Source organism: Crinia signifera, chromosome 4, assembly GCF_055691185.1.
Source record: "Crinia signifera chromosome 4, ASM5569118v1, whole genome shotgun sequence".
In the NCBI taxonomy this organism is placed as follows: Eukaryota; Metazoa; Chordata; class Amphibia; order Anura; family Myobatrachidae; genus Crinia; species Crinia signifera.
Genome location: NC_139220.1, coordinates 170,217,933 through 170,229,878, shown reverse-complemented (window position 1 = coordinate 170,229,878; position 11,946 = coordinate 170,217,933). Strand labels below are relative to the sequence as shown.

General features: G+C 45.9%; 1 protein-coding gene across 1 annotated transcript in view; it reads right to left on the bottom strand.

Annotated features, from left to right (window-relative positions):
• Nucleotides 1-383: 383 nt before the first annotated feature.
• Nucleotides 384-11,946, bottom strand: part of LAMB4 (laminin subunit beta 4) — a 127,350-nt gene continuing 115,787 nt past the window's right edge. Inside the window, exon 35 of the mRNA XM_083180169.1 lies at nt 384-523. Coding sequence (XP_083036295.1) covers nt 384-523 — 140 coding nt within the window. The remainder of the gene's footprint in view (nt 524-11,946) is intronic.

The window sequence follows — 11,946 nt, the reverse complement described above, 5'->3', positions numbered from 1 at the left end:
TGAGTAAGGGTACGCATCTAAATTCCAACTCCCCTATATCCCTTCATCATAAGCACAAGACATACCTGTACTAGACATTGGTATGTTCTTGTTTTATTTCTATGAGACCTACGTTGTTGGATCATTTACATTGTAAACGGTTTTTAAGGTTTAAGAAACGAAAACTACACACAGCGCCATCCATCAACTGTCTACTCCTAATTCCACTTTGTTATGGTGGGACTTGTAGTTTCACAATAGCTGGAGGGCCATAGCTTGGTCATGTCTGAACTAAGTAGCTAAAACTAAATAATTTTAGACAATATGGTTTAAAATAAATTTATTGAGACACATACAAGTCAAGTATATTAAATCACACAATGTAACTATTAAATAAGGTAAAACTATGCTCTGCAGGTTGCAAGTCTATTTTCTTCATCAAAAATATAGTCTTTAAGCTCTATGACTTTTGCCTCTAGCTGAAGTAATTGATTGGCCTTATTTTCATTTTCTTTGTTCAGGTCATCAATCTTCTCTTCTAAATCTGTAATAAAACAGTGGTGGATTATTAAACCGTGACAATAATATTAGCACTGCTTGTAGCATTGGGTGCACAATTAATCAATCATGCTTAGACAAGGCGATCTAACACTGGGAATGATTGTACATTGTATAAAAGTTTGTAATGTAAACGTTGTTAGCCAATACAAGAAAATGGAAAATGCTTGTTAACACAGGAATGTGAATTCTCTATTATGTTTCATTTTTGTGTTGTTTGTACATATATGTATAAGTACAATAAGTGTAGATAGATGCCGTGAATGAAATTCCAAGAGTTTAAACAGTCCATTGCTGGGTGTAACTTGATACAATGGGCAGAATCCTGGGTGCAATTACAAAAATGCTCAAGAATAATCTTAAAAAAAAGAAAGAATATGTTTATCATGACTGTAAACTACTAATTATTCTGGCGCTTATATATATATATATATATATATATATATATATATATATATATATATATATATATATATATATATATATATATTATATTATTATATCAATAATCCAAGCAAGTTAGCATGGTGTTCTAATATTTGATGAGCTGCAGATATATAGGTTTGTCTGTGGTGACATTCCAAGATCACTTACCGGTAATTAAAAAGCACACAGCGCAGAGAAACACTTTTATTTGGTTTATCTTTTCTATTTCAACACAAGGCTGACATGGATAACAGACAATGATTTTATAAAAACATTTATTTCTACTTCTGGTTAATGTGCTGGTATCTCTTTTTTTTGGAGTTCAAAAAGTTACTTTGCGGTGACTGTGTGTTAAGCAAATAACTGCATTAAGCAATATGACAACATTGTTGTTTTTGAAAATGGTATTGACATGAAATAAAAGAGAATTGCTCATGCTGCAGGGTTTCTGGTGACTCTGTGACTCCCAGCTGATGGAGGGGCTGCGGAGCACTACGAAGGGACTTTATGAACGCTCTCTATCTGGGCGAGATGTACTTAATCTTGAAATGTGATAAAATGGAGAGTGATAAACAACCAATCAGCTCCTACCTGTCATTTTTTTAAACACAGCCTGTGCCATGGTAGTTAGAAGCTGATTGGCTGGTGGTTTATCACTCTTCATTGTATCACTTTTCAAGGTTAGTACATCTGCCTCTTAAGGCCCCCATACACTAGCCGATTTTGGTCCGATTTTGGCCAGATCAGTCGGATCTGGCCGAAATCGGTCCAAAATCGGCTAGTTTTGATGTCCCCTCAGATCCGATGCGCGGTCCCGTGCGCATCGGATCTGCGTCGGGTGGTCGGACCTGCTGCACGTCCGACCACCCGACTTGGGACCTAGTGGGGCGGCGCGGCGGTGGAGGGAGCAGGGGGGGCTGGGGACGCTGCGGGGGACACAGGCGGCATAGAGCCGGGCAGGGGGAGCCGGGAGCTTCAATCAGTACTGAATTAAAAAAAAAGCCCATACAATGAATGGGCGGCCTGTGATTGGCTGAGCGCTCTCTCAGCCAGTCAGCAATTGGCTGAGAGAGCGCTCAGCCAATCACAGGCTGCCCATTCATTGTATAGGCTTTTTTTTCTAGCACTGACAGCTCCCGGCTCCATTCCGCCTGTGTCCCCCGCAGCGTCCCCAGCCCCCCCTGCTCCCACCACCAGCACTACTCTGTAGCCCCCCCCCCCCCCCCTGCTCCCCGGGTATTTTACATGTGATAAATCGAGACGATTTATCACATGTAAAAAATGGCACATCAAGTGCCAATCTAATCAAGCTCCCCCGGGGAGCAGCCGGGGAAGCTCAGGGGGAAGTCGGGGGCGACTTGTCCTAAGGACAAGTCGCCCTAGTGTATGGGGGCCTTTAATCTATCTGTCTATCTATCTATCTATCTATCTATCTATCTATCTATCTGTCTGTCTCTCTGTCTATCTATCTAAAATGATCTTGCTCTCTCTATATACGTATATTGTGCAGACTCTCCAAACTAAAAGCCTAAACTATCCTATAGTTTCAAAATAGCAAAAGATCCCTGTCTTTGTTATATACTTTCAACATGTCGTGTCTGCCCACATATGAAAATGTCAAAATCTAGACAGGAAAACCAAATAAGAAAAGGAAAAAGCAAAACACGAAAGGCAACATAACCCAGCACTGAGATCATCAGTTTTCAATAATAAAAACAGGATGGAATAGGATTTAAATTGGAGAACTAATTGGACCCATGTAAAACTTGTATATAGTCAGTAAAAATAATGTAGCACTTATTCTAATGTTAAGTAAACAGTTTTAGTAACTACAGGGTAGATGTATGCATCAGTGATAAGAGAGGATAAGTGATATAGTGCCTGGTACTTTATCAGCGGCCATTCATCTCCTAATACCCCTTTCCCACTGCAGGCTTTACACGTGTAAATGCCGTTTTTTTAGCCTTTTTAAACGGCTAGAGCTGCAGTGGGAAAGCTCCAGGTTGCTTTACACGGGTAACAAATACCGGTTTTTGTTACCCGTGTAAAAAGCAGTGTTTTTACCGTGTAATAGCCGTTTTTTCGGCAGTGGGAAAGGGGTAGCCCTTTACCCGTTAAAAAAAAAACCGGCATGGGGTCCCCCCCCACTGCCGAAACCAGCACCAGGCTGAAGGAGCCGGGGCTGGTAATAAAAAATCAGGAAACCCGACAAATAGGGGTTCCCTGATTTTTTACAACCAGCCCCAGGCTCCAGGTCCGGGGCTGGTTCCCAAAATACGGGGGACAAAATGACTAGGGGTCCCCCGTATTTTAAGAACCAGCCCCAGGCACAACCAGCCAGCAGGGTAATGCCACAGCCGGGGGACACTTATGATATAAGTTCCCGCGGCCAAAGCATTAACCCTACCGACCAGTCAGCCTGGCCAGGGGCCCTGGGGGAGTGGGGACCCCCCCAATAAAGGGGTCCCCCCCCTCCAGGACTTACCTGACCAGGCTGAAGCCTGGTGCTGTCCCCGGTGACCCTGGAGCGGTGGTCACCGGGCTGATGGTATTGTGTAAAAAATAGAATAAAAACCATTGTCTTTTACTGGTGAACTATGAGTCCCAGCAAGCCTCCCCCGCAAGCTGGGACTTGGAGAACCACAAGTCCCAGCCTGCGGGGCATTAAAGGGCCCGCTGGGTCTTGTAGTTCCACAGTAAAAGAAAGAGTTAAATAAACACACTGACACACGTGAAAAATAAAAGTTTAATACATACATAACACATACATACTGATACTTACCTATCTTGAGCCCGTAGGTAGCCCTGGTCCTGATGTCCTGGTCCGTGTCGGCGTCTGTATCCAGTCGGCATCCCTGTCGGCGACGGCGTCGGCGGTCCGGAGTCCGAAGAAATCCATTTGGGAAGCTGTGGAAGGAAATCCTACTCACCTGTCCCAGCGCGACGTAGTCCAGGTAAGGTCTTTGCAAAAAAAACAAACCGACACCCGAACCAGACCGGACTGACGGAAACGCACGTGTGTTTGTTTACATCGTGCGGCTCCGCCTCCCGAATGCCGCTATTGGCCGCCTTGCGGCCTAGCGGCTCCTGATTGGCCGCTAGGCCGCAAGGCGGCCAATAGCGGCATTCGGGGGCGGAGCCGCACGATGTAAACACACCGTGTGGCTCTCTGCCTGTCCGCTTGGTTCGGGTGTTCGGTTTGTTTTTTTTGCAAAGACCTTACCTGGACTACGTCGCGCTGGGACAGGTGAGTAGGATTTCCTTCCACAGCTTCCCAAATGGATTTCTTCGGACTCCGGACCGCCGACGCCGTCGCCGACAGGGATGCCGACTGGATACAGACGCCGACACGGACCAGGACATCAGGACCAGGGCTACCTACGGGCTCAAGATAGGTAAGTATCAGTATGTATGTGTTATGTATGTATTAAACTTTTATTTTTCACGTGTGTCAGTGTGTTTATTTAACTCTTTCTTTTACTGTGGAACTACAAGACCCAGCGGGCCCTTTAATGCCCCGCAGGCTGGGACTTGTGGTTCTCCAAGTCCCAGCTTGCGGGGGAGGCTTGCTGGGACTCATAGTTCACCAGTAAAAGACAATGGTTTTTATTCTATTTTTTACACAATACCATCAGCCCGGTGACCACCGCTCCAGGGTCACCGGGGACAGCACCAGGCTTCAGCCTGGTCAGGTAAGTCCTGGAGGGGGGGGACCCCTTTATTGGGGGGGTCCCCACTCCCCCAGGGCCCCTGGCCAGGCTGACTGGTCGGTAGGGTTAATGCTTTGGCCGCGGGAACTTATATTATAAGTGTCCCCCGGCTGTGGCATTACCCTGCTGGCTGGTTGTGCCTGGGGCTGGTTCTTAAAATACGGGGGACCCCTAGTCATTTTGTCCCCCGTATTTTGGGAACCAGCCCCGGACCTGGAGCCTGGGGCTGGTTGTAAAAAATCAGGGAACCCCTATTTGTCGGGTTTCCTGATTTTTTATTACCAGCCCCGGCTCCTTCAGCCTGGTGCTGGTTTCGGCAGTGGGGGGGACCCCACGCCGTTTTTTTTTTTAAATTCTCCCCCCCCCCCCCTATCTTAACACTGCTTAAACGGGTTTTTAAACGGGTAAGTGTGAATGTGACAAAAACAGCTTTTAAACGGTAATTTACCGTTTAAAAGCTGCAGTGGGAAAGAGTCTTTATGGCTCTTACCCGTTTAAAGACCCGTTTAAAAAAAACGGGTCTTTACCCGTGTAGGCAGTGGGAAAGCAGCATTACTGTACCTTTTTAAACCCAGCCTGTAGCTTAACAGTTAGGAGATGAATGGCCGCTGATAAAGTACCAGGCACTTTATTTCTTCTCCTCCCTTATCACTCTTCATACATCTACCCCTCTCTGATTTCCAGCTCCAAAGTAATTAATACTTTCACAAAAATTTAATAAATGTTCCAAAACTCTGGGGCCAGGAGGTGGTTAATCAGAATATGATAATACATTAATGTGCAAAAATGATTAAATAATTAACATGTTTATACACAATGGCCGATGTTCACACAAGCGAGTGATTTCCAGCAGACTTCACATGTGTTGTGACGTACAAAAACCTTGCACCTGCATCACTACTGCTGTGTCCAGTCTGCATAGCTATAGACCAACTCTATGGGTGACATTCTATGGGATGCGATTTTGCTTATTTTGCGGTAATTAGATCACAAAATGGCGATATCGCATTTTTCATAGAAATCGCAAATTTAATGTGATGCGCTAAGGGACTGAAATCGCATATTATGTGCGTTAAGGTATGCTGATAAAACTTGCGAGATTAATTCGCATTTTTATCGCATCCAGATGTTTTCGTATAGAAAAGTATACAAGTCGCTTATTTAATGCAATGCGCATTTGCACATCGCATTAATTAGGTGCCTAATTTTCGCACTTATTTCAGACCAGGGTCTGTTTGGCGAATTAGCCAGAACCCTGCACAGATCGCAATGTTCTGTGCAGGGTTCTGCTGTAAAAAATAAAATAAAGGGTTAAAATAAAAAAAAAAACGAGCGCGGGGTCCCCCGCCCGAGTATAACCAGCCCCGGGCTCACTGAGCCGGTGCTGGTGACATAAAATCAGGGTCCCCGACAAATCGGGGTCCCCTTGATTTCATGAAACCAGCACCAGGCTCAAGGTCCGGCGCTGGTTCCCAAAATACGGGGGACAAAGTGACTAGGGGTCCCCCGTATTTTAAGAACCAGCACCGGACACAACCAGCCAGCAGGGTAATGCCACAGCCAGGGGAAACTTATTATATAAGCTCCCGCGGCTAAAGCATTAACCCCCTGGCTGGTCAGCATGGGCAGGGGTCCTGGGGAAGTGGGGACCCCCCCAATGAAGGGGTCCCCCCCCTCCAGGACTTACCAGCCCATGCTGATAGTCCGGGGCTGTCCCCGATGCCCCTGGGCAGTGGGCATCGGGCTGATGGCTTGTGTAAAAAAAGAACTAAAACTATTGTTTTATACTGGCGAACTATGAGTCCCAGCAAGCCTACCCCGCATGCTGGGACTTGGAGAACCACAAGTCCCAGCATGCGGGGCATTAAAGGGCCCGCTGGCACTTGTAGTTCAGCAGTACAAACAATAGTTAACAAAATCACACTGACACACTGTAAAATAAAAGTTTAATACATACCAAACACACACACACTGATACTTACCTACCTTGAGCCCGTAGGTCGGTCCCTGGATCCTGGGTCCGTCCTCCGGGGCTCCAGGGCAGAAGAGTCCGGTTCCGGGGCCTTGGTCCTGGTTCCGGGGCTGGTCCTGGGGTTCCGGGGCTCCTGGGCTGCAGAATCCGGGGTCCGGGATCCGAGGTAGTCCCCAGGGGTACCTAAGGAAGCAAATCCAACTCACCTGGTCCCCGGCGACGACCTCGGAATCCTCTCCGGTGACAGCGCTGGTCCCATCTGCTACCCGGCTCGCAGGACTTTGACAGGCGCTGAGATGTTTCCTCCTCGGCGTCTCTGCACAGAATGATTTCTTGGCCAATCAGGAGCCGAGAAAGTCGGCTCCTGATTGGCCAGAAATCATTCTGAATACAGACGCCGAGGAAGTAACATCTCAGCGCCTGTCAAAGTCCTGCGAGCCGGGTAGCAGATGGGACCAGCGCTGTCACCGGAGAGGATTCCGAGGTCGTCGCCGGGGACCAGGTGAGTTGGATTTGCTTCCTTAGGTACCCCTGGGGACTAACTTGGATCCCGGACCCCGGATTCTGCAGCCCAGGAGCCCCGGAACCCCAGGACCAGCCCCGGAACCAGGACCAAGGCCCCGGAACCGGACTCTTCTGCCCTGGAGCCCCGGAGGATGGACCCAGGATCCAGGGACCGACCTACGGGCTCAAGGTAGGTAAGTATCAGTGTGTGTGTGTTTGGTATGTATTAAACTTTTATTTTACAGTGTGTCAGTGTGATTTTGTTAACTATTTTTTGTACTGCTGAACTACAAGTGCCAGCGGGCCCTTTAATGCCCCGCATGCTGGGACTTGTGGTTCTCCAAGTCCCAGCATGCGGGGTAGGCTTGCTGGGACTCATAGTTCGCCAGTATAAAACAATAGTTTTACTTCTTTTTTTACACAAGCCATCAGCCCGATGCCCACCGCCCAGGGGCATCGGGGACAGCCCCGGACTATCAGCATGGGCTGGTAAGTCCTGGAGGGGGGGGACCCCTTCATTGGGGGGGTCCACACTTCCCCAGGACCCCTGCCCATGCTGACCAGCCAGGGGGTTAATGCTTTGGCCGCGGGAGCTTATATAATAAGTTTCCCCCGGCTGTGGCATTACCCTGCTGGCTGGTTGTGTCCGGTGCTGGTTCTTAAAATACGGGGGACCCCTAGTCACTTTGTCCCCCGTATTTTGGGAACCAGCGCCGGACCTTGAGCCTGGTGCTGGTTTCATGAAATCAAGGGGACCCCGATTTGTCGGGGACCCTGATTTTATGTCACCAGCACCGGCTCAGTGAGCCCGGGGCTGGTTATGCTCGGGCGGGGGACCCCGCGCTCGTTTTTTTTTTACACTTTGCGCTGTCCTGCAAATGTGCGATTTTCAGACATGAAAATCGCACATTTTCAGGACTAAATAGAGCGCACCACTTCGCCGCAAATCGCCCCTCTTCGCACTTTTCAGCCTCCAATGCGCATCACATTAAATATGCGCATTTTGACTGAAAAGTGCGATTTTGAAAAAGGCGATTTGCGGCGATGTGGTGCGCGAATAAAACATGCGCATTTAGCGCAAACCATAGAATCTCACCCTATATCTCATCAATTAGATGTTCCCAATTTTCTCGTAAAGGCTGGGAATGTGTGCACAACTGTGATAGCCCCATCGGGGGTCTCTTTTCAATTCTGCGGGGCAGCTTCACTTGCCAACATTAGCAATTCCATAGCATAGAAAATCATACTTGCTAAAGCATGTGCAAACAAACATGAATTAGACCCATTGTGAATGAGGGTGAATATTCTAAATTCTTTTCTACATTCATTTAAATGTCTTATCTGTGGGCTGGATGTTATTTGCCTTGTCAGGACACAAATTATGGAGAGTACTTAAGTGCAAACAATGAAGGGATGGACATTGCATTTAGTGGATGAAAACAGAAAACAGACAAACACTAAAAAGTAGAAATGCAAAACAACAACAAAAAAAAACAATAAAAAATATTACATCCCCCCCTTTTAGAGCCTCAAATTCCATGAACATGAAATCAGTTCCAAGTGACATACATTGAGCTATGGGAAACTGCTTTAAATCAAAATATGTCAAAATGCTGTGAAAACAGATGGCTACATGTAATAGTGATTAATGTAGTCATTGCTCTAGCTGTATTTTCATCATTTATTTTAACAATTCATCCACTAATGACATCCTATATTCTTAATATCTGGGAATTTCCCAGTTACTAAACTGTGGTATAGCTGTACAGTATTTACGTCTATTATCTCTAGTTATTGGCAAATGCTTCATGAAGAACTTAACAAGGTTGTTTATATAAGCCCAGTGTTGAAATGGCAGAATGTGCCTGAACTGCTTTATGTGGTTTTAACTGACAGCAAAGGATAACTGACATGAAAAGGTATATTCTTTCTATAGCCCTTGGGGGCATTCTGCCTCTTGTCCTTATAAAGCACCAGCTACTTAGATACTTTCATAGTCTGATGGGTATAGTGTTTATGCATTGTAAATTGCTGTTAATAAATACAATAAAACATAAATGGTAAATGAGAGTTTGGATGCCTAGAAGATACCGCATACTGTGCAGTGTTGTGCTATGTAGGGGTTTATCAAGAGAAAAGGAGGCCTGTGTGCAGACTCCATCTGGGCTCCTTCCTCTCTGTCAGGCAAAGCTATAGACTCTGGGCACTAGGGTCACTAGGAGACCCTGCGCTGTCCCAGAGTGTAGTGCATATGTGCAGGTCTCTGAGAAAATTTTCCTAATGCACATGCCTGAAATGCAAGGAAAATGGCCACCGCTCCATTCTCCCAGTCATTTCTCCAGTGCTGGCCCACACTCACTGCACTCATTATATATATGCTAGTGGGGATAGACTAAATACAGTTAAATACTGTACTATACATTTTCATAGACAAACACAGGTAGGCTGGGGTTGTTCCAGTTGGCCAAAACCATCATATCCCAGTTGGTGACTCAACACAATAGAAATAATATATAATATTCCTGCATTGTGGCTACAAGATACAGCATAAGGGGTAGAACAGGTCTACTGTTCATTCACAGTGTTAAGGTGCATACACACGGGGCAATATGAGGGCTATTTCTAAGTGATCTGATCGTTTAGATATAAAGCACGGACCGCTCCTTGTGTATGCCCCCCTGCGACGGCAATGTGTGGTCCTGCACACCCCTATCATCTGACTAGATCTTCGTGCAGTCAAAATCTATTCATTGCCAATGTTCTCTCATTAGAGAACATTGGCCTCATGGATCGCTCAGCACACATCATGGGTGCATCTCGGGTGTGGAGCGATGTGTGCTCAGTGATCTGTGGCTAAGTATAGCCTCCCCTGTTGGGCTGTGTGTATGCCCCTTTAGAAGCTTTTCCTGCCAAGTGTAATGTGTATGTGTTGAATAAAAATATTTCTGGGTCTTTTGATGTAAGCACATGTAAGCACCAACATCACATCACTTTTGGAGCATGGTGGTGACCCTCTAAAAGATACCCAGATAGGAGTTTACTCACACGTATTCATATAAGCACGTGTAAGCCATTCCATTTGGATTTTTGGGAGTCACCTTATACCCCAAGTGTTTTTTATATCTTCATGTACCTGATCTCCACTTTTTTTCTTCACGCTTTTTTCTTTTCATGTATGGAGAGCGAGACCGTTAAGAGGCAGAGAAAATAAGTGTACAGAAATCACCATCCATAATTGTATATTAAAGGACACTTTTTGGGACTTATACACAGGTTTATTTGTGAGAAGGCAGTTGGATAAAGTGGATCTGCCACTGTATTCTCTCCGCTTATTTTGGATGGAGCAGGGTCACTCCACAGATGGATTTTGGGAGGTTGAGGATGTGGGGTCCTGGTTTCGGCAAAATTACAGAGGTGGCGTTCTTCCACAAGAATGGTGATGCCTGTCCTGGGATCCCTCACTCCAAGGGTTGATGATGGCCTCAATGGGTTTTTCAATTCTGAGACGGTACTGGCAAGCACAAACTGGAGAGGATGGTGGGTGGTTTAAAAAGCAGCTGGATGGGTGTACCAAATACCAACGCGTTTCGCTGCCCCTGCAGCTTTTTCACCTTGTTTAACTCCAGACACACAGGGCTCAGAAATTCGGGACTTGATTTCAAAGACTTCTGTTGACCAGGACTGTCAAAGAGTATCTTGGTTGACCCACTGGGCTTTCCGGTTCCGAAGATACCATATTTTCCTTAAACCTTTTGAGCTCAACTGAAAGGTTAAGCTAAGACCTTTCCAACAAGCCCTTGCACTTGTCTCGAGCCCCATTTTCCCTTAGGCTATAATGGCACATTTAGTTATGGTTAACTACGGAACCACAGGGCCCAGAAAATCAGGATTGGCGCCCAAAGACTTCTGTTGATCAGGATGTTAAAATGTACCCAGGTTGACCCGCTGGGCTTTCTGGTTCCGGAGATACCCTACTTCCATAGAACTGAAGGGAAAGGGGCACCTTCCCAACTCACAGCACCAGGGACTCTGGCCGGGAGGCACAGGGATTCACCTCAGTTTATCAACTGTATGTGTATAATTGCATGAATGGTGTGTCCACAATAAGATATTTGTCATCACAGGTATTAATTATTTTTCTAAATTGCAAGGGCTAAATCTTGTGCTAGCCTCTTATAGCTTTTCTGTAGATTTCAAAACTGATGGAATGCTTTGTGGATTATTATTATTATAGTGTGTATTATTACTGGAGATCTATTGCAGCTGGAGTGTTAATGTTAATAATATACAATTAAAGGTCATTCTGTTTCTTCCAGGGGTGGACTTGGCCATGTAGCATCTGACCCCTGGGCATTCACATATTAAACTGCCTGCACTGGGCCACTTGTGGTTATTGCATATTAATAGCTTATAACTTATATAAGGAAAGAAATAAAGGACTTGTAGATGCAGCTTTGTGGATGTCCCAGCTCTTCTTAAACTTAACGGGGGAAATTTACTGTCAAATATGAATATGGTCGATGCTGGATACGAATCCACATGACCTGCATCAGCCGTATTCTGAGGAAAATATGATTAATCTGGATGCCAAATACAAATGTCTCAGCAGCCTGCTGGCTGCAGTGTGTAAAAAAAAAGAATAAATAAAAAAACAACCCCCCCCCCCCCCAAAGAAAAATGGCGTGGGGATCCCCCCATACGGCTATAACCAAACTCAAAGAGACGGTCCTGGTTTTAGAAATTTGATTGACATAGGGGATCTCTGGAATTTTTAAAACCAGCACCAGGCTCAAGGGC